At 47.5% G+C, this 24091-nt stretch overlaps 1 protein-coding gene across 1 annotated transcript in view; it reads right to left on the bottom strand.

Moving 5' to 3' along the window:
* HADH (hydroxyacyl-CoA dehydrogenase) overlaps nt 1-24091 on the bottom strand; it is a 47298-nt gene that overhangs the window by 6000 nt on the left and 17207 nt on the right. The window contains exons 2-6 of the mRNA XM_080797386.1: nt 16169-16297; nt 12794-12951; nt 8953-9079; nt 5282-5371; nt 1363-1435 (exon numbers count right to left, since the gene is read on the bottom strand). Of these exons, the coding sequence (XP_080653512.1) occupies nt 1363-1435; nt 5282-5371; nt 8953-9079; nt 12794-12951; nt 16169-16297 (577 nt within the window). The remainder of the gene's footprint in view (nt 1-1362; nt 1436-5281; nt 5372-8952; nt 9080-12793; nt 12952-16168; nt 16298-24091) is intronic.

Here is a 24091-nt window from a genome sequence, read left to right as displayed (position 1 = left end):
CCCGAGCAGCCGCGGGGAAAGAGGCAGAGGGGCGAGCAGTACCGTGCTGTCCTGGGCAGCACCAGGGGCAGTCTCTAATAACACATCCCCCGGGGCTCAGACCCCCCCTATCCAGCCTCACCTCATAGGGCAGGGTGGGGGGTGCTGATGGAGAAGGTCAAAGGCACCACTGCCAGTGGGAGGGGAGCAAAAGACAAGAAAACACCTCTCCACTTACGATCAGATACAAGGTGCATCTGAAAATATATCAAAGTGACAGTATGTTTTAGTGAGGAAAAAAAACATTAAGAAGTAGATTACCTGCATGCTACATTCTAAAACCTTACACTAAAAAACAAACAAACAAAAAAAAACACCTGCCTTTCAAAGTAGGGTAAAATGCTTCATGCACTCTTTGAGGTGTAATTAGGCATATTTGTTGATAGATAAACACAGAAGTGTTGGTTTGATCTTGGAGCAAAAGTGTGGCAAATGCTTCCATAAAACAGAGAAAAGTTTTAATATTTAAAGCTGATTTTGAGGAAGCAAATGTGCTTTCATCTCTCTGAAGAGCTGGTATAAATATTTTGTTTCAAAAATGACATTCTCAGGAGCAAGCATTTGTGAATGAAGTAATTGAAAACAATTACACTTGCTTTTTATCCAGTCCTATTAAGGCCTATTTGCCTTTGAAGCTGCCATGATAGTTACCTTTCCAGAAATGTGGTAGGGAAGGGAGGCAGGAAGATGCACACCATTTTATAACCTTGGACTATGTCCCAAGTTCTATAATTTTATGACAGAGAAAATCTTTCTTTGTAAATCAACAGTATTGAGAAAAGCATTTGAGACCATTCTTAAGGTTAAAAAAAAAATCATCAAATCATCATGGCATCATTTAGTAAGGACGGGGAAGGCTCTTAGAAATAGTCATTGTCCCCTACCAGCCTTGTCACTTACCTCCCATCACCTATCACAAATTTCAGAACTTTAAGGATGTTAAAGGTCCCTTAGTTCAGTGATTTTTACACTATTATTATTTGAAGCAGGAAACTTTTCATCAAAAGCAGAGATTCAGGCTATAAATCCGGGCTGGCCATGCAGCTGCTCTGGCTGACTGTAACTGGGTGCTTGGGGGGGAGAGGGAGCGTTCCAGAGCCACATCTCAGCAGCTCAGAGGCCTCACAGGGAACCCAGGGGGGCAGGGGGACACAACGACAAAGGTCCTGGGGTCCAGAGGGAGGCTGATTCACAGAGCTACAGGAACAGAAGCACCTCCCGTACCCTGCATGGCCTCACCATTCCCACAGGGCTGCTTGAGAACAAGGGAGCGGCACCAAGAGCTAAGACCCACTGCCCCCCAGCCCGGATCAGGACAGCTACCTCGTTCGTACAGCCTGACCGCTTCCAAGAGGTACGGCAACAGCAGACGGTTCACAATAAACCCCGGAGTGTCCTGTTTTAGGAGAGAAAAATCAAAGATAGGTGAATTTTCACTGAACTTGATCTTCTGCGAGTCAGCAGACTGCCCCTTCTCCCTCTGCATCATATGACCTGCACTGACAAAGCTCAGCGTTCTCAAGGTTTCTTTTGAACTCCCAGCACGGCCCTACTTCTATGGTACATGACAATTTATCCAACAGTTCTAATGCTTAAAAAAAAATGAAATAAGATCAAGCCTAGATGCCCCCACTGCAGGAATCCTGAAATAAAGGCAGATGAAGGCAGAGAGGTCACTGGAAAGAACGCAGCTCAGAGGGCAGGCCGTCTCGGCTCGAATGCTAATAGTTTCTGACACTGAGACACTCTGAAATCAGGCTCATCACGGGTGAAAGGAGAGTCATAATCTCCGCAAGTTGTGAAGACAACTCAGAAAACACACAAGATGCTGTGCACACGGCCAACCCTCAAACGGTAGCCCCTGCACCCCTCTCCCTGCCTGGACCCCTTCACCCCTCTCCCTGCCTGGACCCCTTTCAGGGCTCTGGAAAGAGCATGCGCCACCTTGAACCATCTGCACGGGAGCGCCACTGCCTGGACTCCCTGGGGCCATCTTTGGGCTACTTGGGCTGTTCTCATACTCCAGGGCACAGTGCCAGGCAGTGCAACTGGGGACAGGTGCCAGGGCAGAAGGTCCCTGCATCCCGGATAAGCCCCCGCCCCGGACCGCACACCCCTTTCGATTTCCTCCTCATTACCATGCTAATCTGCTCTCCTGGAGGCCTCCTGTGGGATGTGGTCTCTCTGGGGGAACCTGTGAGGCAGACTGGGCTGGTAATTTTTTTTGGTGTTATTTCTATGAAGCTGATTACCACTAAGTAAATAGTATGAATTTTAACAAAAGGCTGCAATGTTCCTGCAGACAGAACTCCTCGCTATTGCCCTGGGCCCTGTGTTCCCTTTCTAGCACACACACTAGGCCCTCAATAAATGTACAAATGAAAGCCAGCCTGCCCCCCTCATTAGTCTAAACTAGCCTGACTGCATGCTGTGTAAACTAGGCAGTAAAGCCACTGGATTTGTCCCTCCTGTAACTCTGCACAAGCAGAAAGCATGTCCTACTCCTAGCTCCACAGGACCACAGGGATGAGCAAAACAGCTGCATCAGCTTAACCACAACTGTATTAAGGAAATGATGTTGACTTTATAACTAGGGCCAAAGTGTTTTTCAACCTCAGAAAGTTTACTGTAGAAGCTCAGGACAGGGCAGACGAAGCACACCTCTACAAGGTTAGAAGTCAGAAAGTACCCTGGGGAAAATGTTTGCTCCAATCAGAATACATGGAGTTTTATACAGTTAATATCCACAGAGCTCAATACCAAAAAAGTGCTAAAACTCAAAAATATTCAGACTCACTAGTAATCAAAGTTGTTCTCATTAGATAAAATGGCATTTTGCCAATAAGATTACTGGCAAAAGTTTTTTTTCCCCCTCATGCTAATATTCAATGCTGCTGATGATTCAGAGAGACATGTACTCTCACGATATTGATATGTAAACTGTACTGTAAAGAGACACAGTCCCTTAATAAAGCAATTTAATTTTATGTAACCAGATGCCTTATACTTTTATACCCATTTATTAAATATGCTTTATTTACTATACTATGTGCCAAGCACTGTTCTATGTAGTTTACAAATATTAATCCATTTTCTCCTTATGATAACCCTGTGAGATAAGCACTATTATTACTTTTACCAGGGGGAAAGGACACTGAGGCCCAGAGAGGTTAAGTAACTTGCCCAAGATCACACAGCTAACAAGTGCCAGAGCCAGGATGTGATCCCAGTCATGCTGGCTCCAGAGTCCATGGTCTCACGCTTTCCACACCACGCTCTCAAGAAGTCTCACTATGAAGAAACACACGGTCCGGGCGCATCAGCGTCATCTGCTATGTTGCGTGTTGGTCTGCTGTGATCCTACAGGCCAAATCCAGCCCGCAGCCCGCCTCTGTACCATTCCACCACCATGGCACAGCCACGGGCCCTGCGTGTACTGTTTAGGCCACCCTCCGCCACTAGATCTGCCCCCAACAACAGAGCCGAGTAGTTAGAACAGAGACCATATACCGGAAAACACTCACTATCTGGCCCTCTGTAGGGAAGTGTGCTGACCCTTGTTCTTCAGGATTGCCTTACACTGTCTGGACACTTCATCGAGAGCCCGAGTAACTGACTCAGAAAGCTGGAAGGTATCACCCAGAAAGAGTTCTGAACATGATGTAACGAGGCAGTTTTATGAGATCAGGGAGTTCTCATTCCTGCATCTGTGGGGGCCACTCCAGTGGAAAAAGGGATCCTCACTCTCTGTGAATGAATGATTATGCTGCTAAGGACAATCACTGCCTGCCCCACATTTCCACTTTCTTATCTAGCTTTTCATTCGCTACACACAGATGCTCCTTCTCACACCGTTACTACTTTCTGCCACGAACAAAGCATAACCCAGTGAGAGAGTGCAACTACTGGTTATTAATTGGACTTAAAAAAAAATCCAGACAATGTAAAACCACTAAACAGGGGTGCTTGGGTGGCTCAGTCATTAAGCATCTGCCTTCGGCTCAGGTCATGATCCCAGGGTCCTAGGATCGAGCCCCACATCAGGCTCCCTGCTCAGCGGAGCCTGCTTTTTCCTCTTCCACTCCCCCTGCTTGTGTTCCCTCTCTTGCTGTGTCTCTCTCTGTCAAATAAAATCTTTAAAAAAACTAAAAACAAAAATTTAAAAAACTAAAAAGGAAAACCACTAAACAAATCAAAAATGAGTGCTAAAAAATGAGACTCCCTATAAAGCTACCCTCCTGGACGGGGGGACAGGCACGTGAGCCTGCTCTCTCAAGCCTCCGGGGGCCATGCCGACGGAGGACTCATTCAGAGGATTCAGAAACAGACCTTTCTACAGATTACTCCAATACTGTGAGTTCGAGCTGGAGAGGAGTTTAGAAAGCAAAAGCATTCTGTAAGAAGAACCACAATGACAGAAAAGATTATGGTCAAAAAAAGAGATGCACACTTATAAGACTTTTTAACGGTATGGCACAAGTGCCCATTTAAAAAAACTGCCAAGTCATGCAGAAGTACAGTCCTGAGCCTTGGGAGGACTAAAGAGGAGCTAGAGGCAATGGAGACAGAAGGAGAATGACCACAGGTGACAGCCCTGGGGTCATTTCACTTACACCAACAGAGTGCTGGAGTGTGGCAAGAAGGGAAGATAGGTGGGAGGCATGCTTCCCACAGAGCCCTGCTTCTTAATGAAAAACAAGACACAAAACCATAATGCCACACTCCCTGAGAAACAGCTTCATTAATCCCACCTGGGGAAGTGGTCTCTTCCCCTCTCTCATTATTTCCCTAGCCACCTGTTGCGCTCTTTCCCAAAGTGAGGTGCTGGTTTTCAGTTTGGGGACACACGTGTCTACCACGCCGTCGCTCACACAGGCTCCATGGCTCCTCCAGGCCCAGCAGAGGTTAAAGCCAACGGGACCACATAAACCATTTATGGAAACATAGCAGCCCATCCACAGACAAAAGCCAAGACCCACAGGGAAGTTTTCTCCTCAACTGAAGCCCGAAGCCCTGGCTCTCCTCAGATCTCAAAGGATCTACCAGAGAGCCTCGGGCAAGGCTTTGGGTCCAGCTCCCCTGCCAGCAAACTAGAGAAGAGGCCCAGCTTGCTCTTCCCAGCCCCCTGACAGCCCTGTCATGAGAGTGCCCCCAACCCTCAAGTCCTTCTACAGATGAATTCTAACCCAAATGAGTCAGTTCTGAGGAAAACCACCCCCTTCCCCAAGTACCTATACTCTACCTTGCAAGAAACAGGATGCTTTCCCAGGGCTTTGGTGAAGTCTATCAGAGATTCATAAGTCTTCTGGCTGGTCATTGGTGTTTTAATGACCTGGAAATGCAAAGCAGAGGATTATGACCAGGGAGTCAGCAAACAATTGCCACAGAACAATTCAAGAAAATATTGATGTAAAGTGTCTATACAGAAGGGGGTAAAAATAGTTTTAGTTCCACAATACAAGAATCTAAACCCAGAAACAAAGCAAAATGTCCACATTAAGACAGTGAAGAACTAGGGGTGCCTGGTGGCTCAGTCCATTAAGTGTCTGCCTTCGGTTCAGGTCATGATCTCAGGGTCCGGGAATCGAGCCCCACATCAGGCTCCCTGCTCAGCAGGGAGTCTACTTCTCCCTCTATCCTCCCCCTGCTCGTATGCATTCTCTCAAATAAATAAAATCTTTTAAAAAAGGATAATGGGGGCGCCTGGGTGGCTCAGTGGGTTAAAGCCTCTGCCTTCGGCTCAGGTCATGATCTCAGGGTCCTGGGATCGAGCCCCACATCGGGATCTCCGCTCGGTGGGGAGCCTGCTTCTCCCTCTCTCTCTGCCTGCCTCTCTGCCCACTTGTGATCTCTGTCTGTCAAATAAATAAATTAAAAAAAAAAAGGATAATGAAGTACTACAGAATGTACAAAATCAAGGCTTAAAATATAAATGTGTATGTGTGTAGGAGAGTTTTACAGACTTTCTCCCTGAGACAGACCTGGGTTCAAATGCCCATCACACCACTTACTGGCTCTGTGACCCTGGGCACATTTCTTGAAATTGAGATGACACTAAGTTCACTCTCCCCACCTCAAGCAGCTGAGGTGAGGTGACAATGGATTAGATCAGGAAGGGAAGCATTAAAGGCAGCTGCTAGGAGGTAGAAAGTGCTCAGGAAATGTTGACTTTGATACTGTTTTACTCGGTACTGTTACTATACTTCAGGGAGGTAACGGGAGGTCTACTGAGTATGACAAGTGCCCTTATAGTACTCTGCCTGGAGTGCCATCTTCTGGTCCAGATGAAGAGACTGTGTCCCCAGAAAACAGAGTGATTTGCCCAAGTTACAGATCTCTGGACACTGAGATGAGTATTCACCACCCCCAAAACTCCACTCTCTCTCACACAGATGCCCCAAGAACAGTCTTATCCTAGAGGAAGGTTTCCATTTCCAGCACACAGGTGCCTCAGGCTGGGCCTACCACCTGCCGTGTACCTGGGGAAGGCTCCTGGCAGCCCGCTGGACCCCAGAGCTGCAAGCAAGCAAAGGGCCGGCCGCCCTGCTCACAGAGGCCGCTGCCATTCTGGGAGGTCTCACCAACCACCTCACCTGCAGCCAGCCCCAGGACACAGTTAACACACCTGTCAGCAACTAGATTTTGGCAAATGGAAAGAGACCCAGGTGAATTTAAACTTAAACTTAAAATATATATATATATATATATATATATATATATATATATATATATATGATTTAAATGCCAGTAAAGGAACTTCAATGGGAGTCAAAGCAAACAGGCTTGGCTTCTACTTTAGACCCTTTATATGAGGTGAGACAACTCAGTCAACCCCCGTGCTTCACCTCTCTACTATGAAACAGGCATAATGATATCTGCCATGTCCTGAGTCTTGCAAGAGGGCTGTGTGGCTTAATGAGCTAGTGTCTGTGCAGGATGAAAGGTGCTATATAAATGGAGAGAATTACCACCACCCGACTTTTAATGTGATCACAGTTTGGGGTGTGGCTGTATGTTATGACACTGAGGGAAGTGAATGAGAAGCACAGACAAAAGCACCAGGACGATGGGGATGAGGAATGGAGGAGATGGACCAGAAACCGCTCTGCAAACACCTTCAACCCCACAGCAATCCGAGAGTGAGTCAAAAGAGGTGTGAAAAGGTCTCCAGCAGAATCCTGCAGATTGAACTAGGACGAAGGCTGCTAATTACAGAGTTTCAAATGTAATTTACTGATTTAAAGGAGTCAATAGTAAAGATTTTTTAATAAGAGGAGGCATATTTATTCATCCATTCAACAAACAGCAATGTGCTACAGATATTCCGTTTATAGCTCCAATACAAAGTCTGGAAAAAAACACAAGCACACATAAGTGTGAGTCCAGTCCCAAGTAGAGCAGAAAAGCTCAACTTAGGACATGATTCACTTTCATGCTCACCACCAGCGACACATATGTGAACACCCAAGAATAAAAACTGAATAAAGAGCACTTTTAGAAAACATTTTCTAGAAAATGGTAACATATGCTAAGCACAGCCTTTAACAACCAACACCCTACCTTCCCAAAGACAGAGACCTACACTACTACATAACTGCAGTAGAAAACAGCATTAGAGTCTGAAGGAAATGTACACAACGTGTCTTTATCTCCAAACACATACCTGACACAGTGACTAAGAAAGTGATTAGTCCCTAAGCACCGAAAGGTTAAAAATTCCATCCCACTTCTTTGGTCTTCTCCGCTTCTTTTATTACCCCCACCCCTCCCCTTCATTCTTCAACTTCTTCAAAAACATCCTTCGGACGGGAGAGCACACTGGGAGCAGCTGAGGAGCAGTGCTAGCAGAACAGATAAACTCCTACCACAGACAGCTCAGAGCTGTCTTTGAGAGAAAACTTAGGACATAGAGTAGTCATTAAAAGTGAGAATTAGAGGTGAATGCTCGGGCAGGGGGATGCAGGGGTAAGGGCATGCGAGATGAAGGACTGAAAGGGCTGGCAGGAGAAGGCACCAGGGGAGAAAGCAAACCCCAAGACTCTCCCAGGGAGCCCCGGCCCACCCCCGGAGGTCTGCCTGGCTTCACATCCCCCACACTTCGCATGGCAATAACTCTTCAACCCCAGAACAAATGCTACTTTAACAGCGGCTGCTCCTCAGACCCTGTAATTAGCCCCCTGTAAAAAGGCAAGTTGCCACATTTCAGGTGCAAATTGTCTATTGTGACTCGGCTCCCTGTCTCCCTGTACCCAAGTCTCCAAGCAAGCAAGCGGAAGTGACCCCAACAGGATCACCAGGGGCCCCACTCCCCTCCAAAGGTCTGTGCTCAGGAGGTTCAGGCTATGGGGAGCTGCTTGAACAGCTATGATCAAAACACCGGGAGATGGGCCTCATCTGGAGACAACAGTAAGGCCCGGTTACCTGGGCCAGAATTCACCCCAGTGACGGTGGACAAGGGGGTGCAGTGGCTCCTGTGTAAAACAGGCTGATAAAATTCCATTCACAGCCTGGAGTACACTGACCTCACTGAGACCGTATGAACACGTGCGGCTCTGGCCTCTGTGGTCTCCATGAGCCAGTGGTCTGCAGTGCTGTCTTCCCAGTCAGACGCCTCTCCCTGCACTGCCCACCCCATACGGCACAAAAAAGTAAATGACATCCCAAGAGTTAGCAGCCCTCCTGGACATCACTGGTGAGACCACCGGGCTGTGAAGAAACAAAGCACTGAGGCCTCCCTACATATCAGGGGCTCTCGCTTCTTCTGGCTCCATGGCCCAAGACACCTTCCACCCACCCAACAAAATGCACCTGGAGCCCCCACCCACCCCAGATGGCAGAAGGGGCACGAGTCTGAGAGCAGGACTGGCGGAGATGGCGAGGCAAGCAGACACACACAAGCATACGCCCACCGACCTCCACCAGCTTCATCATGGGCACCGGGTTGAAGAAGTGGAGCCCGGCGAATCGGTCCTGTCTCATGGTGGCGTTGGCTATGTTTGTGATCTGCAGAGAGGAGGTGTTGCTGACAAAGATCGTGTGTCTGCGGAGAGAGAGACGGTGCAGTGTTGGAATGAGTCCCGTCTTTGGCAACAAACAGGACTGCCCTCGGTGCAATGCACAAGGCCACTACCCACTGCCCAGATCTGCCGTCCTGACCCCTGGAGGAAGTCGGGGAAGAGAGATCTTCACACAAGAAGCCAAAATCAAGTGACCAGTTTCATTTCAAGGTTGAATCTTTAAATTAGGTAATTTAAACTTACCTGTTTCAGAGGCGTAGTTAATCTTTACCAATCTTCCATTTATTTTTGGGAGCAACATATCTCTACTTGTATTTGTTAATTTTTATAGTATGTGGGGGAAAACTGAGGTTAATTAAGTAGCAGCCTCGGTCACAAAATGAAATCCCAAGTGAGCACAGATTAATGACAAAAAGGATATGCCACAGACCCTCAAAGTCAACAAAAAACTCGAAGAGAACTAAGATCTTTCCCCCGCAAGTGAAAAGCTTTCATGTTCCACTGAATGGGAATTAAAATGAAAACAGAAGAAAAACCAACATGGTCCAAAAATAGTTTTAAGGTTACACAGGTAGATCTGGAGAAGGAAGGATACATGTTCATCTACAAGCAATGTAGCTCAAGATATTCTGCTTATAAAATCTCCTTAAAAAGCAGGGGTGCCTGGGTGGCTCAGCCAGTTGAGCGTCCAACTCTTGATTTCAGCTCAGGTCATGATCTCAGGGTTGTTAAGACTGAGCCCTGCATGGGGGTTAAGATTCTCTCTCTCCCTCTGTCTCTTACCCCAGCCTCACTCACTCTCAAAGAAAGAAGGAAAGAGAGAAAGAAAAAGAAAGAGAGAAAGAAATCTAAAAAAGCAGTACCATCTGTGTGTGTCTGCTAATATAAATTTCTAAAAATCCATATTGACTTAATCCAAATTCAATTTTTAAAGACCACCATAAAGTGGGGTGCCAAAGGCATTAGAGGCAAATCTTTAAAACAAAGACAAGCAAGACTTCTAGGCTTTCCTATAGCGCCACCTTGTGGGTACACAAACATAAAATACCTAATGCTAATGAGAACCCAGGCCAAGTGGCCCATGACTGAACAGATTTGGGGGCTCTAGCTTACCCGAAAAGGCAATACTACAATCTGCCTGCAATCAGGGGTGAGTCGGGGAGGAGGGGTCAGGGGGGAAGAAACACAAGTGTGGCTGGCACAGGCACCATGAGGCTGCACACCGTGACCACAGCAGCGGACCGCGGCACCCCAAGGCTTTACGGGCAGGGGCTGCTACACTCATACTGGGGTGCCATCTTATAGAACAACAGAAGGCAACATCCCTGAAGAGAGGAGAGATGGAAGCACCCTGGACACCACGTTTCATTAAAGGGTGAAGTTACATCAGAGCCCAGTCCCCAGTGTCTCCAGTTCAAGGTGCTCTCAGTGAACCTTTTACCAGCAGGGAAAAGAGGCCTCTTCCTCACGGACCTCTACCTCCCCCTCTCCCAATCAGCTGGGCTGGCTCTGCTCCTAATAGCTCTCATACTGCCTTCTTTCTACACAAACACAATGTGCAGACACAATTTACAAGGGTGCCTTACCTTCCACAAAAAAGTACACCCTCACATTTTCCTTAGGACACTGGACTCTTGGATGGTCTTTGGTTTTTCCCTTTCTGACACCCAGGGACCCAAAACACTACTTTCCTCTTAAACGTACTAACAGAAAATCGATAGCACAAACACGATGATCACTGGCAACACCCCAAGGCTTAGTGTGGAGAAGGCAAGAGGGCGCAGTGGGGACGCTGGTGGAGCAGGAGGGGGGAGGAAGGACTCAGCCGGGTGCTCTGTGGGCCACGGCCCCCCTCTTCGTCTGCACTTCCGCAGCCAAGGAAGTCGTGTTCTTTCCTAGGGCGCGTCAGGGGTGCTACTGGGAACCTCACTACTAGAACACATTCTCCTCTCCCAGTACAGGAGTCATTGCAGAAATCAACAGTCAAGGATATCTCAATCAGGCTACCTAAAAAGGCAACCACAAAACTTAGTAGGGGTTGAATAAAGGTGACCTGAAAGGAAAACAAGAGGGCACCTGGGTGGCTTAGTCAGTTAAGCGGCTCCCTTCAGCTCAGGTCATGATCCCAGGCTCCGGGGATCAAGTCCCACATCGGGCTCCTTGCTCAGCGGGGAGCCTGCTTCTCCCTCCCCCTCTCCCTCTGCCTGCAGCTCTGCCCTGTGCTCTCTGTCAAATAAGTAAATAAAATCTTTTTAAAAATAAAATAAAATTTAAAAAAAAATGAAATGAAATGAAATGAAAACTAGAGTGCAAAGATGGCCAGCTGATGGCCAGAAGCAAGGTCACATCTATGGTGTGCCTCCTCTGGAGTGCCCTTTCATAAGGCTCATCTGTGTGACAGGAACGTAAGCGGAAGAGCCCAGCGCAGTGCCTGACACACAGGAGGTGCTGGGGAAACTGAGCCAAATCGAATGAATACCCTAAACAAGTCTGTGCAGTAGGTCACTGCTACCCCTGTTCTGCAGATCACTAGGGAAACTCGTCTTCAGAGAGTCAGAACTGGGAAGGTCTTAGAAAGGTTTTACTCCTAACCCCTCAGTCAAATTACAGATGATAAACACTGAGGGCCAGAAAGACTTCATGACTGTCCGAGGACAGAGAGCGAAGAGGTGGGGACATGGCCCCAGGCCCCAGGCCACATGACTTTCCCCAAACAGTCCTTCCATTACTCACACAGGCACGAGAGGGCAGTTAGACCTGTCGTTGTCACCGTGGAATGACCAATATTTCAATAAAGGCCAAACTGCCTGGGGCCAGTGGGGTTCATGACTTATGAAGAGCATGAGCATACTTCACAGCACAGTGACCTACAGGTGACCAGCAGGGCTCTCCTCTGTGTCAGGGGCAGGGCTTCTCAGACACCAGGCCATACAGCTATGGGGGCTGACGTTCCAGCAGGTGGGTATGCAAGCGTCCCTCTTCAGCCACTGCTCACTGGCTGAGGATTACTTCCGTCCTATAATCTTATTCTGACTTTCAGTTCTATCCAGGAAGGGTGATGTGTGGCTACACAAGCCCCAAGGAGAGCAGGAATAAGTCAGCCACAACTGCCAAAAGTCAAACACAAACAAAGGGTCCGGATTCTGAGAAAGAGAGTTGCACCACCGGTCCTGAGCCCCAGGCACCCAGATGCCTGACCTGCGTGGCGCTGACTCTCCCCTCCCGCCCAGTGAGAACTCAGTGCTCCTGTAATGCTCCCAAGTGTTGTGACTTAATCCAGTTAAAGCTCAAAACAGGAAAGCCCAGGGAACTTTGTGTAGACAGGCACTCCCCTCAACTGTACCACTCTGTATGTTCCACTCAAAAAAAAGGGGACACACAAACGACCCTGCGGTTCCTCAGCAGACCTCTGAGGACGTGCCCAAGCCTCTTCATCCTCTAGCCCGGGAGGGCCCATGGCCCAGACACTGCAAGAGAGAGAACTGTCCCTGAAAGGATGCCCCACTTTACTGTGGGGAATCCCACCCTCGTTTGGGGACAAGGATCTGATGAAGGCAGCCCAAGCCTGGGGAAGCCGACTGGGGGTGGGAGGATGGAGGACAAGGGAAAGACCATCAGGTCTTCTGGAAACAGCTTGGAGAAGTGGGCTTGGTGTCAAAAGACTCCCACCTGGGAGAAGAGCCCGAGCCCAGGGAGAGAACCCCCAGACCCAACGAGAATGCCCACGGGTCACGTACTCAGAGGCAAACTTGTCCAGCCTCTTGAAGAGCTCGTTCTTCACCTTCAGATTCTCCACGATGGCCTCCACCACCAGGTCCGTGCTGTGGACTACGGATGCGGGATCCGTGCTAGTGGATATGCTGCTCAGGGTCTTCTCCACAAATTCGTCACCCGCCTGACAGTAGGAGGAAGGAGAAGAGAGCATTCACTGGACCCACCGGAAAACGCTATGTGAGATCTGCAGGAGAGGACAGGCGAACTTGCAACCTGAATGCACCCAGATTCTAAGCAATAAAACTCCCTACACGTCTGCTCAGGGATGGTGGCATCTCAGGTACTCGCAGATGCTGGGGCAAGGGATCAGCCTGGGAACCTGCCAGCTGCAGGTCAAGATGGCTGTGGTGCACAGGCTGTAACCCTCACGCTGTTCATCAGCGTCAGCTCTGCCCAGTCACCACACGGCCCTCTCGCAGCACCTGTCTGGGCCGGCTTTCTCTCTGTGCCCACCGTGAACAGACTGCCACGTGCTGTTGCAGGAAACAGGTCCTGAAATATGACCTTCTGGAAAAGAGGACAAGCTTAGCTTAGCACCCTTCATTAGTCTGAGACGTGGTGCTGACTGTTCATCACTAACAGGGGCAGAGAAGAGCTGAATAAGGGCAAGAGAGGGTCAGAGTGCCAGACTCAGCGGTCACTCTGCACGCAATCAGCGCCCAGCACAGGCCGGCTACTGGGGTCACAGCCACGTGCCAAACACAGCCTCTGCTCACAAAGAGCTCGCAGTCCCACCGTGGTCTTATCTTGACTCCACATTTTCACAAACAGGCCTTAGTGTGGGCCAAAGATGGCACCTCTATCAACTGCCATTTTATCTAAAGACGGACTCTGTCCCTGGGGCATCAAAATGGGCACCATCAGCAAAGGCGTACGAAACCATGGCGCAACAAAACAACTCTCACAGCTGTTCCACAAAAATACACCGTGAGAGGGCAGGTGATTTTCAGTTTTCTACTGGCTGCATTATAAAGAGCGAACAGGTAAAGTTAATTCTGTTTAACCCAACCCATCTAGGGTACTACCATCTCAACATGTAATCAATATAAAAAGCACTGAGATGTTTTAGACTCTTTTCTCTTATTAAGTCTTTGAATTCTGGGCTCTGTCTTACACACACAACGCGCCCCACGTCACATGCTCCCGGCCCCTTGTGGCCAGTGGCCACCATGCGGGTTGGTGCGGGCCAGGCGCAGATGAGGTGGCAAGCAGACAAGGTGAAGGGCTGCGTCCCTCCTCCACGCACATGCTGGCTGGAGATGAGAAAGGCCGAGAGACCAGGCTCCTGAGGACTCACTTTTCCGAAGCTGTGCATCTTGAGTACGAGCACCTTGTTTTTGTTTTTTTAACCCTCTGAGTGGGGCCCAGAGCCTGTGCCCAAAGGGGACAAGCAGCAGAAGTTTGCAGAGTAAACACATGAAAAATGCAGATTACCTGGGTTCAGACTCACTCTGTCCTCGACTCCAACCTCTAGCCCAGGGCTCTTAAAATCCCACTTGCCTGGACCCTCACACATGCCCAACTGAGGTCCCCCTGTCATGGAGAATATAGGGGACAGGTGACAGAGATGTTAATCTGCCTGTGCTATTTAGTGTTTGGATTTCTTCAGGGGGAGGGTAAAAATTAACTCCACTCCCGCCCCTCTGGTCTCTGAAAGGTGACTACATATTAAGGAAATGCACGGCGAGACACCACTTCACACCTCCTATCACGGCTGTGATGAAAAAATGGAAGACTACAAGTGCTGGCGAGGACACGGAGAAACTGAAACCTTCCTATACTGCTTGTAGGAATGGAAGATGGTTCGGCCACTATGGAAAATAGTCTGGTGGTGCCTCTGAAAGCCAAACACAGGACTGTCTTAGGACCCAGCAATTCTACATCCAGTACAAATGTGAAAGAACTGAAGAAGGACCTGGACAGACAGTACAGCAACGTTCACTGCAGCATTATTCACACTGACCAAAAGGTGAGAACAACGCAAGTGTCACTGACAGATGAATGGCTAAACAAAATGTGGTCTACACACAATGGAATACTATTCAGTCAGGAAAAAGAATGAAGTTCTGACACACGTTGCAACCCATGTGAACCTTGAAGATAGTATACCACACGAACTTAATCAGTCGTAAAAGGGCAAATATCCTGACTCCAGTTACATGAGGTCCCTAGGAGAGGAAAATTCAGAAAGACAGAAAGCAGATTCGAGGTTACCAGGGGTTGGGAGGAGGAGGGAATGAGGACTTACTGCTTAACAGGTATAGAGTTTCTCCTGGGAAAGATGAAAAAGTTTTGTAAAGAGTGGACAATAGCGTGAATGTAATTAAAGTCACCCAACTGTACCCTTAAAACCAGTTAAAATGGCAAATTTTGTTACATATTATTTTACAACACAAAATTTCAAAAGGGAATAGCCACACTCCTGTGATACCCGAGGTGACAAACACAACAAAAGCCCCCCGCCTTGCCCCCTTCTCTGCACATATATGAAGTGAAATTCCATCCAAGCCCCAAGGAGAGCAATCTCAAGCAACTTTAAGAAGGTAGCAAAGGTAAGGAAAAATTCACTTGGGTGGGCACCTGGGTGGCTCAGTGGATTACGCCTCTGCCTTCAGCTCAGGTCATGATCCCAGGGTCCTGGGACTGAGCCCCGCATCGGAAATCTCTGCTCAGCAGGGAGCCTGCTTCTCCCTCTTTCTGCCTGCTGCTCTGCCTACTTGTGATCTATCAAATAAGTAAATTTAAAAAATTTTTTTAAATTTCACTTGTGTGATTTTTGTAGTAATTCCAACTAAATGTGAAGGTCCAATGAGAAAGGGTCAGTAAACCAGAGTTCCCCACCTTCTGAGTTCCTCAAGCTCTTGTACCCCCTCTGCTGCTGGGAAGTGGGAACAACACTTCTCTATATTTCCCTCTCCAGTAACTACATTATAAATGTGCGGAAGACATCACCCAAGCAGTCCAGATTTTCTACCTAAATGCAATGTTTATTATATCATTCTCTTTTTAACTTGCAAGTACCAAAATTCTCTTCCTGTTTTGCTCACTTCCATCCGTATGATAAAACAGGTGTTCTTCCATCCCAAATTCCCACTAGAAAGAATGAGTTCACTACCTGCAGAAATCTTCTCCCTTACCTCAAAACCTCCCCAGCAATACAGTTGTTTACTTCTGTTTTGTAGTCAGTCCTCACAGAATGTTCAGTGATCATATGTCATTTATATTGGTCTAAAGTTATGGGAAAATGAGCTTTACTTGACAAATTGAAAAAGCAAGCAAAGGCCACCAAACATGTTACGTTCAGAGGACAGGTCTTGAGGTCACATGAAACAAATTACCTTGGGGTTTTCTGCAAACTTCTTCTTGGCCACTTTCCTAAGGCTTTCCTCTATCCCCTTTTTAGATTTCGCCAGTATGTCCTCTGTCTGGTCCACCAACACTACTGTGTGGCCAGTTGCTGCAGCAACCTAGGGCAAAAAAAGAAAGAAAGGAAACACAAAAGTTAGAAAAAACAGTAGAGTTTCACATTCCCGATGAACTCTGCCACCATTCTCTTCCAAATACTGAGGAAACATCATAAGGCACCCTCAGCTAAACACACACTTCTCGCCAGGCACTACTCTGAAGGCTTTAAACGGTCGACGAATTCTCAGAAACACTTCCTAAGGTTACTAAAGACAGGCAGGCAGCAGAGCTGGGATGTGACTCAAGGCTCTGAAGGGCACACCAGAACTACTTCCCAGCTGTCCCACGAGGGAGCTACTAGCCACATGTGGCTATCGAAATAAACAGAAATTGAAGAAAATGAAAAATTCAGTTCCTCAGTTGCACTAGCCATATTCCAAGTGCTCAAAAGCCCATTCACAGAGCACTTAACTCCCCACCCACCATCTTTTTTCCTTAAACCTAGAGCATTCTATGCAGCTTGACTGTTGGCCCATCTCTTCTGTAGTCCTTAAATCAGCAATAGGCAAGACTTTCATAATGGTGGCCAAAAGACTCCAAGGGCCGGGACGCCTGGGGGGTTCAGTCAGTTAGGGGTCAGACTCTTGGTTTTGGGTCAGGTCATGATCTAAGGGTCTTGAGATCAAGCCCCGTGTAGGCTTCACATGGAGTCTGCCAGAGACTCTCTTTTTCTCTCTCTCTCCCCACCTCGGCCCCTCCCCCATTCACACACATGCTCATTCTCACTCACTCGATCAAATAAATTAAAAAAAAAAAAAAAGACTCTAAAGGCTATTTAGTGACATGGCTCCCATGAAAGTAGGTCTCTGGTGACCAGCCAATTTAGGAAGGCAACTCCCCATCCCACCTTGGCTGAAGGTCAGAGGGTACATTTAGTGCAGCGGCCCCGAAGTTCTCCTGGAGCCAGCTTAGTTCAGCCACATTCAGTGACAGGTCAATCCCTTTTTCATCACGATTTGCCAATAGCTTTTTTTTTTTTTTTTAATTTTATTTATTTGACAGACAGATCACAAGTAGGCAGAGAGGCAGGCAGAGAGAGAAGGGAGGAAGCAGGCTCCCTGCTGAGCAGAGAGCCCGATGCGGGGCTCGATTCCAGGACACTAGGGTCATGACCTGAGCCGAAGGCAGTGGCTTTAACCCACTGAGCCACCCAGGTGCCCCTGCCAATAGCTTTTTAAAAAAGATTTTATTTATTTATTTGACAGAGAGACAGTGAGAGCAGGCATATAAGCAGAGAGAGTCAGAGAGGGTGAAGCAGGCCCCCTGCTCAGCCCAATGCAGGGCTCGATCCCAGAACCCTGGGATCACGACCTGAGCCGAACGCAGGCGCTTAACGACTGAACCACCCAGGCGCCCCTGCCAATAGCTTTTGCAAGGACTGTGGAACAGGTAGTGTGGCTAAAAGAAGGTCACTGGGTCACATTACAGGTAGACACTGCACTTCGTTCATGCTGCAAGTAAGAGGACATGCAGCCTACAACAAACATGAGTAATACAGGACACCAGCACGACTGAGATGCCCCTCGGAGTCCGAAAAGGCCCCAGCAGAACCACTGCACTGGAACGTCCTTGGATGAACAGTATGTAGGAGAGGGCACAGTCACAGCTGAAGCAAACCTGCCCAGAGAGGACAGTAAGACAGTTGTAACTCACTGTCGGGATGCAAGGCTACTGAAACTGGGCAACTCATACTCCAAACTGGAAACCAGGGAGGAAAAGTAACAGAAGAGCACAACTCCATAGCAAAGAGGTCCAAATCCCTGAACCAAGACTTCTGAAGAACACTTATAAAAAACGGAAGTTAATTAACAAGAGCACCTCTGGCTTCTCCCTGAGCCAGCTCTCTACAGAGACTGCAGGTCTGAGCCTGTGGGACCTGCGGGCAGGAGTCAGGCTGCCGGCTCCCCGGAGCCTTCCTGGGAACCAGGTCAAGGAAGCACTGCCAGGACAGGAAGGTCTCATCAGCCCGGCTGGGCAACGGCAGGGATGGCAGTTATCTTGATAAAAGGACAGAGGCAAGCAGTGAACTTGCCCTGTTGGCAGAAACGCAGGCCTGCAGGCAGGCAGCGAGTGCCTGCCTATCCGAAGCAAGCCTTCTCCCTGAGTAACAGCCGACCGCGGCTCAGCTTGCCAACACTTAAATCATGTGACACGAATTGGCCCCTCTCACACATGCAGAGTGAAGAAAGCAAGAGCACATTTAGAAACCGTGGGGAAAAGGCGAGCCAGCAGGCCTGAGGCTATTGTCTTCAGAAAGGCCCTTGGCTGGTCCCCGGAAACTCAGACTCGGGAGACAGTGCCCACCCTTCCTGGAGAGGGGCTCGCTGTGCCTAACCTGCTGATGCACTGTGGTCCCTGCTGCACGCCTGCCTGCCTTCCAGGGGTCAGGGACTTGGGTGTGTGCCAGGCAGAGGTACTTGTGTGCCCAGTCCCAGTGAAAGTCCAGGGCCCTGGGTCTCCAACGAGCGTTCCTGGTAGGTGCTTCGCATGTGCCATCACACCGTGTTGCCAGAGGAACTGCATGTGTCCCGTTCGACTGCACAGGGAAAGGACTCTGGAAGCGGCCCCTGCTCTCCTTGGACTTTGCCCCTTGCACCTTTCCTTCTGCTGCTTTCCTTCTGTATCCTTTTGCTGAAATAAACTGTAGCCATGACTATCATTCTGTGCTGGGTCTGCGACTCAATCTGCAAACTCGGAGGAGGGGGTGGATTTGGTGGAGAATCCGGACACAGAAACTAAGGAAATAAATCTCCAATTCTAGATGCAGTTAGAGATGAAATTAAATTACTCTGAGGCAGGCACCCGGGGGGAGCAACAGTTGAAGGGAGACGTGATGATCACTGATGGGGCACGTTGCCTGCAGGGCAGGGGCAGGCAGGGACACTAGCTTTAGGGACCTTCCATTTTTGCTCTGGCTCCTCTGAGAGCCCCTGGGGAATGACACAACTGATTTTCACTTTGTTCCTCTTTACCTCTGACCTAGATCATTCTCTGAATAAGCCAGGAAGGACCCCCCAGCCCCTAGATTTCTACCTGACTGGTTCCCGATTTTCTTTCCCCCTCTTTACCTCCAGTAGGAATCACTCAGATTTTTTTTGTTCCTCAAGGAGTTGGGAGAAGAAAATTCAAGTACATTTGGCACAAGTTAATACCAAAGCTGAAGGGGACAGAGATAGAGAAAGAAAATGAGGGCAGTGTCCTTTTGCTTAGGGACTTTATAATCACACTGAGAATATACAGGGGAGAAAACTAAGTCTGTAAGATTCCATACAGGGAAGTCAAATAAAATAAAAATGGTCATCGTGAAGAATCCTGTCAGGAAGCTGAACTCAGAAGGCTGGATAAAAGGAGATCTAGAATGGGCCAAATTCCCAAGGAATAAAAGAACTAACCATAAAGAAGTGAGGGGTGATTTCCCACCTTTTCTCTAGAAACCCACTTTCAAAGGTATTATAGTCATGTTTGATTGTGATAATCATGGGGCATTTCTGGTTATATAACAGATAAGCCACAATGCTTTCCTTAGACAGCTAACCCTTGAACAACTTGGGGTGAGGAGTGCTGACCCCTGCCCCTGTACTGCTGAAAATCCACATACAATTTTGACTCCCCCAAAAGTTAACTATTAATAGCCTACTGTTGACCATAGGCCTTACAGATAACAATCAATTCACACATATCTTGTATGCTTCATGTATTATATACTGTATTCTTACTATAAAGAAAATGTTAAGAAACTAATAAGGAAAATATATTTACAATACTGTAAAAAAAAAAATATGGGCACCTGGCTAGCTCAGTCAGTTAAGCGCCCGACTCTTGATTTTGGCTCAGGACATGATCTAAGAGTTGTGGGGTTGAGCCCCACATCAGGCTCCGCACTCAGCATGGAGTCTCCCAGAGTCTCTCCTTCCCTCTGCCCTCCACTGCTTACTCTCTCTCGAAATAAAATCTTTAAAAAAAATAATGTAGGGGTACCTGGGTGGCTTAGTTGGTTAAGTGACTGCCTTTGGCTGTCCCTGGGGCCCTGGGAGCCTGCTTCTCCCTCTCCCTCCACCCACTGCTCTTGCTACTTGTGCTGTCAAATAAATAAAATCTTAAAAAAAAAAACAAAAACTGGGGGCACCTGGGTGGCTCAATGGGTTAAGCCTCTGCCTTTGGCTCGGGTCATGGTCTCAGGGTCCTGGGATCGAGCCCCACATCAGGCTCTCTGCTCAGCGGGGAGCCTGCTTCCCCCTCCCTCTCTGCCTACCTGTGATCTCTCTCTCTGTCAAATGGATAAGTAAAATCTTTAGAAGAAAAAAAAAAAACTGTAAAAAAAATCCATGTATAAGTGGATCCCCCCAGTTTAAACCCATGTTATTCAAGGATCAACTGTAACTGTTTTAAACTGCAAGCAGATCCAAACCTAGACGAGAAATACCCCAAATATTCAAGTAAACCAGAGGTAAGTGCATTACAAAAACACTAAAATGCAACCAGGAAAAACCATAGCCAGAAGAGCATTTTCAGCCTTCATGCTGACCTTCTCCTCTTATCCAAAGTCCTCTGACAAACTCCCCCAGCCATGCCCTGCCCCCACTGTAAGAAGACACTAGCCAATCCGATCCCTGCCTTGCTTCATCCGAGTTTCTGACCAAGCACACTGGAGACAACACGTGTGTAGACCCTGACCAAACACAGCTATTACAACACGGCTCTCCAGACAGCGTTCCAGGAGAGCCAAGTGCACATGTCAAATGACTGTGTCAAAGGGACTGAGTGTGTAACATTTAGTTTCCTTCTCCCCCAGGAGATGCAAGAGGTGCAAGAGGTGCAAGGAGGGGCCAGACCTGAAAGAGAGGAAGACAGATCCTTCCCAGTGTGTTGTTACTGATCACATTCTCGCTCGGCAAAATTGCACTCAGCTCCACTGTGCCTCATTGGTCTCAAAAAGCTCAATGTTATCTCTCTTTCTCAAGTGACTGGAGCGTTTTCTCTGCTCCCAAATGCCTCTACTGGTATTTCTGCTCCAGTGAGAAGGCCACAATTGTCTACTCTGAACAGTTATCCCCAGGAATCTTGTTTTGTTTGTTCTTTTAAAATACTTTCTACTTCAGCTTTTCTTTCTTTAATTCATAAAACTTCAAGAAAATATGAAGGAAATCTTATGGTAGATAGAAAGGACATTCCTGGGGCGCCTGGGTGGCTCAGAGGGTTAAAGCCTCTGCCTTCGGCTCAGGTCATGATCCCAGGGTCCTGGGATTGAGCCCCGCATCAGCTCTCTGCTCAATGGGGAGCCTGCTTTCTCCTCTCTCTCTCTCTCTCTCTCTCTCTTTCTCTGCCTGCCTCTCTGCCTACTTGTGATCTCTGTCAAATAAACAACAACAAAACAAAACACACACACACACAAAGAAAGGACATATGGTTAGGTCTGAATAAAGAAAATATAGGCAAAAAAGAAAAAATTAAATTCTCCTGAAATATTTTCCATTTTATGAACATGTTCTTTAGTGCAGGTCACAATTTATTTGTGTAGAAATAAATGAATGTCAAATTACAAATTTAAACGTTAAAATACAATTACAACGTTAAATTACAAATCCAGTGATTTCAAGTTATAACAACACTTACATTCTATCCACCTGCAGAGAGCAACCCATCCTAATGTTCTAGTTTCTTGCAATCATCTCTTGCAGAAATACCCTATGGACAGACACAAGGACAGCAGTATCTTGAGGACAATTTCAAACCCTATTTGTCTTTGCAACCCTAAGTGCCTGGCCCAGACTCAGCACTCCATGTTTACTTGCTAAATAAATGGGCAAACAAAACACAATGATACTTAATACAATTTCCACAGGATAAGCCCGGTGCTTTTTGACTGTATTTATCTACTCCTGCTGTGTGTCTCAACTGTCCAACACTGAGATGACCCAGGATGCAAGCAGTCTGTCGCTTGCCCCCATGCATTCGATGTCAGACTCTCATCCCAGCTGCATGACTCCCATCTCAGACGGGCTCAATAAGCTGAGGCAGTATTAAGCATGGCTAGACAGCCACAGGCCACTTCATAAAGTCCAGCTTGTTTCTTTCTCAATTATTAATGCACTTGTCTTATTTCCCCTATGAGATCCCTGAGAGCTGGGAGAGCTTACAAAAATAACAGTCTCTACCCACAAATATCAGAAAGAACACAAGCCCTTAAAACGAACAAACAAACCAACAAACAAAAAACCCCAATGCAGCAAAATTAAGAGATGCAATGTACTGAGCATTTACCACGTGCCAGGCACATACTCTGCATTTTCCAAGATTATTTCTGACCAATCCAATAACCGTGCTGAAGTAGACACCATCCTGTTTTGCAAAAAAAAGGAGTGAGAGAGGTTGAGTCCCTTGGCCCAGTATCACTCAGCGGCTAAGCTGTGAAGCCAGAGTTCAAATTCCAAGGCTGTCTGGCTCCAGAACTTTTCTTGTAATCTAGTTAGAGGAGGACAAGGAATGCGGTCTTATTTGTTGAGACAACCACCTTTCAAGATACAGTTAATAATAAAGTATCTTTTCACAAAAATTCCATGCTACTGACTTTTTTGTATTCTCTTTCCCCCATGCCTTCCTTAATAACTATTATGGATGTGGTGACATCTATAAAAATTCCTCTTAAATAACATATCAGTTCTTCCCCAAACTGGAGTCCTAATACACATTCACAGTCCTTACGAGATTGGCAGCACCATTCCGTTTTGTAGATGAGGTGAACTGGGGCTCAATGAGGTTCCATACCTTGTACACCGTCCCATGGTGAGGGTTAGCAAGGGGTGTGATTAACACCCAGAAGCAGCCTTTGGTTCCATCAAACCACAGTCACGTTCACAGCAAACATGACTTGAAAACCAAGAACATCTATCCAGACAGATGACATCTGCCACGTAAGCATGAAAGCCTCAAAAGACACCTGAAACACCCTATGGTTCTAGGACAGCAGCTCTCCAACTGTGGGGCCCACAGCAGCAGCATCAACCGCACCTGGGGGCTTGTTAGAAATGCAAATTCTCAGACTCCATTCCCAACACAATGAATCAGAAACTATGGGTTGGGGCCAGAATTGTAACAACCCCTTCCTGGTGATTCTGGTGCTCTAAGATCTGTGCTCCAATCTGGCTGTGGATAAAAATCAGGTGGGGAACATTTAAACTGAACAACGTCCAAACCTCATCTGTAGATACTCTGATTTATGTAGTCTGAAGGTGCTGGCATTTTAAAAACAACCCAAGACAATTTTTTTTTTTTTTTAAGATTTATTTATTTGAGAGAGAGAGAGAGCCGCGTGGGAGGGAAGGGGCAGAAGGAGAGGGAAAGTCTTAAACAGACCCTGCTGAGTGCAGAGCCCAACGAGGGGCTCGCTCTCAGAGCCCTGATATCATGACCTGAGCTGAAACCTAGAGTCGGACACTAAATAAACTGACTGAGCCACCCAAGAGACCCCTTTTTTAAGATTTATTCAGTTTAGAGAGAGAAAGTGCAAGCTTGAGAAAGCCTCCATGTGATTCTAATGTGCAGCCCAAATACTAAAGCATCATTTGAAAATAAACCATATGCCCTGATTCCTATCCCCACTCATCCCAGTCCTTCTGGGTTGCCAATTATCTCTTCAAACCACTGAGAGGCCAGCAAATCTCTGTCCCTAAATCCGTGGGGTTCCTATGTCTTCCTGCTGCCCTGTGGCCATGAGAAAGTTCTAGACATGATCTAGAAGATACTATCTGGAAGGAAGACTCCTCTCCTCTAACTTCTCCCCAGATCCCTGAAGGAAA

Source organism: Martes martes, assembly GCF_963455335.1.
Source record: "Martes martes genome assembly, chromosome: 2".
Lineage (NCBI taxonomy): Eukaryota > Metazoa > Chordata > Mammalia > Carnivora > Mustelidae > Martes > Martes martes.
The sequence above is the reverse complement of the archived record's forward strand: the minus strand, read 5'-3'. Positions and strand labels throughout refer to the sequence as shown.